The sequence below is a fragment of the Mizuhopecten yessoensis genome, unplaced genomic scaffold (assembly GCF_002113885.1).
Source record: "Mizuhopecten yessoensis strain PY_sf001 unplaced genomic scaffold, ASM211388v2 scaffold716131, whole genome shotgun sequence".
NCBI classification, from domain to species: domain Eukaryota; kingdom Metazoa; phylum Mollusca; class Bivalvia; order Pectinida; family Pectinidae; genus Mizuhopecten; species Mizuhopecten yessoensis.
The window spans coordinates 193484-198252 of record NW_018479963.1 but is presented as its reverse complement, the minus strand read 5'-3'; the positions used below and the strand labels follow the sequence as shown (position 1 = coordinate 198252).

The window sequence follows — 4769 nt, the reverse complement described above, 5'->3', positions numbered from 1 at the left end:
CTTTGTCTTTCGCTTAGGAGATGTTGAAGAGACCAAAATAGATCTGCTGCCCCCGACAACACTAGGAACCTTTTACTTCTTAATACTCCCCCTTTTTTTCGGTGGTGTCTCACAAAGTACCTGTCTAGCGCTATATAGAGATGTTAAACTTAGAACACAAATAATTAAGTGGCATGTCTTGTTTGTATGGTGAGCTCCAAAGATCCAGATTTGACTGAATGTTTCAAAGCTTTTATAAGCTGGTAATATGTACCCAGTTTTTATTGGTTTTTACAATAATTTTCATTTTTACAGGAGGACTTCTTGGCTACAGATGAACTATTTGTGGAATACTTCAATACCTTCCTGGCCTTACCAGTAAGTACATGTACTAAACAGTGTCTGTGTGAATACTTCTATACCTTCCTGGCCTTACCAGTAAGTACATGTACTAAACATTGTCTGTGTGGAATACTTCTATACCTTCCTGGCCTTACCAGTAAGTACATGTACTAAACAGTGTCTGTGTGAATCCTTCTATCCCTTCCTGGCCTTACCAGTAAGCACATGTACTAAACATTGTCTGTATGGAATACTTCTATACCTTCCTGGCCTTACCAGTAAGTACTAAACATTGTCTGTGTGGTATACTTCTACACCTTCCTGGCCTTACCAGTAAGTACTTAACATTGTCTGAGTGGAGTACTTCTATACCTTCCTAGCCTTACCAGTAAGTACTAAACATTGTCTGTGTGGAATACTTCTATACCTTCCTGGCCTTATACCAGTAAGTACTAAACATTGTCTGTGTGGGATACTTCTATACCTTCCTGGCCTTACCAGTAAGTACTAAACATTGTCCGTGTGGAATACTTCTATACCTTCCTGGCCTTACCAGTAAGTACTAAACAGTGTCTGTGTGAAATACTTCTATACCTTCCGGGCCTTACCAGTAAGTACTAAACATTGTCTGTGTGGTATACTTCTATACCTTCCTGGCCTTACAAGTAAGTACTAAACATTGTCTGTGTGGTATACTTCTTTACCTTCCTGGCCTTACCAGTAAGTACTAAACATTGTCTGTGTGAAATACTTCGATACCTTCCTGGCCTTACCAGTAAGTACTAAACATTGTCTGTGTGGAATAGCTTCAATACCTTCCTGGCCTTACCAGTAAGTACTAAACATTGTCTGTTGGGAGTACTTCTGTAAATATCAAACATAAATGCCTTGTGTGGGTTAATTATACTTAAATTCCTGTTTTCATCATTACATTTTATCCAAATTCTTTGAAGCATTTGTCAAAAACATCACAAAACCCCCACTTATTGTTAACTTTGATTATATCCCGGACAAATGTAACAGTGATCCCTTCATCTGCCAATCTGGTCGGAGGTTAGATCTGTAAATCAATTTAATCAAAATGTAATACATGATATTTAGTATACCTCTGTATTTACTTCTGTATACATGGTAGACTAAATTTAATGTTTCTCTACCCTTTGCAAAGTATTTAATTCCTCCAAAATCTTCGCATAGAAATTTAGTGTCCCTGGTACAGTAAACCCACCAAGATTGGATTTTAAACCAATTAATACTCCATGAAATAACTCTGTAAGTTGTGTGAAATTATCACCTATCATAATGGGTAACCGTAAATATATTATTATATCTCATTTATATTGATCACATGACTGGGAAATAAAACATTGTGTCGCCCTCACATGCTCGTGTTACCCCTTGCAGTCATATTCCCTTATTCAAAAATCTAGAATATTTCACAAGCTCCACCACAACTGAGTTCCGAATGACTGAAGCAGATGACATTAATGGCACGTCAACCTGATCATCTTTATTACTGTTTTATTTTGGCATAACAAAGTTTCATTGACCTTGTGGTAGGGAAACACAATGCTTTGATTTTCAGAGATTTGTCATGTTTCACAGGGGTAGAGATTAATATATATCAACAAGATAATGATGATAAATAAGCTTAACTTAAAATTAGCAGGAACCAAATTTTAAAAGTATTTTATATCTATATATTATTAAGGGATATATGTTTGCTTCCATACTTCAAATCAACAATTGGTTATATCCATCGTATCACAGAAGAACTTAAAATACAGATGTTTGATTCTGAATGTCATTGACAATGCGTTTATTGTTACAGACTTTCCCGGTGCCTCTGTTCTTCAACAAGGACACCGGAGGGTTTGAGGTGGCCACCAATGCCAAGAAGGAGTTGTCCAAAAAGATTAAAGCAGCCATCCGATCTCAGAAACACACCAGTAAAATCTACCGCGTCGTGAAAAAACACAGCTTCATCGATATACCATTAATTCCTATTGAGGAGCCAGAGGGGCCGGAGAATGTGGAAATCAACACGACCTTCACTGTCACCGTAAGTAAAGTCACATAATCTACCTTAATTAGTTAACCAATCAAGATGTTGTTTACATAATTCATTCATTGCAACAGCTCCTGTGATGTCCTCATATTGTATTGATGGTATTAATTGAAATTATGAATGGCATATCTTTGCATTGTAAAGTGCTTAGAATGACTTATTCTAGACAAAAAGGGTGTTTTATCAAATATTGTATAATAATGATATTTCCACTTTTTTTTTGCTTTTGGTGCCAAAATGGAACATTTTGTGCAGGTCCACCATTCTTGTTCCTCAGCTTCATCTGGACGGATTATCTGTTATTGTACTTTTGTATTCTGCAAGGAACTTCCTCCCATTCAGAGGCGAAATGTTGCTATCATCATTGTCATTGAGATATGATTACACTGCTTCTAATTTCTGGCGGAGGATATATATTTTGCTCTACCTATATATGTGATTGAAGCATGATGACATCAGACTTGATAGTGTATTGGTGAGCCTGCGAAAAAAACAGTGAAACCAGTTAGAGAGGCCGCAAGATTTGGTTAGATACGATTGTTTAACATATAATATGCAGAATTTGAATGGCTTCCTATCAATTTATAAAAATGTTTTTCAAGCAATTTACATAAAAATATTACAGGGTTACAGGATATATGATTTCCTTCAACTCAGGTGTCAAGGGGTCAGGCTCTGCTTCACTTGCTTGTTATAGCTATAGTCTGGTCTATTGGATAGCCAACCACAATGTTGTGAAGCTATAGATATGTATGTTTTATATTTCAGACCCTGAACAGGGAGCAGGGTATCCACTGGGTGAAGGAAGTACGTCTACCAGCCTTCCTAGAGAGTGATCTGTACCTGGAGTTCCGACTTGCCAAACTTATATCACAGTCCCAAATCACGGGGGAGCATGGCGAGTATGTCCTCCAGAGGATTGACTTCATACCACGAGCACAGAAGGTGAAGAAGGAAGAATTGGAAGAGATCGTGATCGACCCACGGGAACAGATTATCAAGGACATGTATGTGTGTGTAGGGAATGCATTACCAACTCAGACAGAGGCATGGTTCACTATGGCACAGGGAGCTACAGCCACCCATACTACTTACTCCACACAGCCACGCCCTAACAGCGCTGCTGACATTGTCAAACGGCCAAACAGTGCACGTCCAGTCAGTGCCTACAGTGCTATAGACAGCTACAACTACTCCGAGAGTGGACTGGGTGTGTCTGTACGGGGTTCAGTGAATAGTTCTATGGGGAGGGGTTATCAGCTGTCACAAATGTCAGTAAACGAAGACGAGGATGTTTATTCTAGCAAACTTTTTGCAACAGACGGTAAGCCAATGACACCCAGACCATCTGAAATGATATGTTGTATGGCGGACGAACAATCTAAAAAGTCACGGCCATTTAGTGCTACAGTGTACAGCACACCTAAGTACGAGGCTGACGGTGATAATGAGTCAGGACTTGGCATTGAAGATGACAAGTTCGATCTAGCCTCGGAAGGGTCTGGTCCACGAGACTCGTTTGGTGAAGAAGAGGTCCAGGACAGAGTTGCAGGTAGTACCAGTGAAGAGAGCGTTGTCTTTCGTGACATGGACGATCTTGGCGCAGCCCTGGTTGGAGCAGTACTGAAGCGTTCTATAGCCTATCTCACCAATAGGGAGGAAACGGAAGTAGCAGATGATCCAAATATAATCAAACATCTACCACAGTCTTCTTGTAGACACCTGACCTTAGATATGTTTGAACGTGTGTCACTTGTAGAAGATAATGTTCCCCCTCCAGAAACAGCAGAGGATAAAGAAGTTAAGGCAGTGACAGAAGGAAACAAAAACAAGGATAAAAAGGATGAAGACAGTGATGCGGATTCCCTCCTGGACAGCGACGATGACTATGAGGAGAGAGATATGTTCTTCCGTAGGAAGAAACACAAAACATTTCGACTGACAGATCGGAAGGGAATTGAAGCTTTCAAATTATTTCTACAGGGGACAGCAGGGGAGAAAAACTGGCACATGTGGTTAGACATTGATCGTATCCAGTTCTTAACAAAGGGCAAGAGTGGACAGGTGTTGGCTGCCTCCATCAGCAGGTGAGTGTTGAGTCTATATTGTCTGTCCATCTGTTTGTCTTTCTGTGTGAATATTTTATTTCCTTGTGTGAAATGAGTATCCATATTTTGAATTGTGCTTATCAGTTTTTAGGTCACCTGAGACAAAGTCTCAAGTGACCTATTGCGATCGCCTTTTGTCCGTCGTCGTCCGTCGTCCGTCGTCCGTCGTGCGTCCGTAAACAATTTACATTTTCGACTTCTTCTCCAAAACCCCTGAACCAATTTCAATGAAATTTTGCAGGGACCTTCCATGGACAAAGGTCAACAAAAAT

At 39.8% G+C, this 4769-nt stretch overlaps 1 protein-coding gene across 1 annotated transcript in view; it reads left to right on the top strand.

The window, feature by feature from the left end:
• Positions 1–294: 294 nt before the first annotated feature.
• The window catches only part of LOC110441789 (regulator of G-protein signaling 22-like), a gene marked incomplete at its 5' end in the record, with an annotated part of 29485 nt that continues 25010 nt past the window's right edge, over positions 295–4769 (top strand). The window contains 3 exons of the mRNA XM_021485041.1: positions 295–357; positions 2153–2383; positions 3158–4476. Coding sequence (XP_021340716.1) covers positions 295–357; positions 2153–2383; positions 3158–4476 — 1613 coding nt within the window. The remainder of the gene's footprint in view (positions 358–2152; positions 2384–3157; positions 4477–4769) is intronic.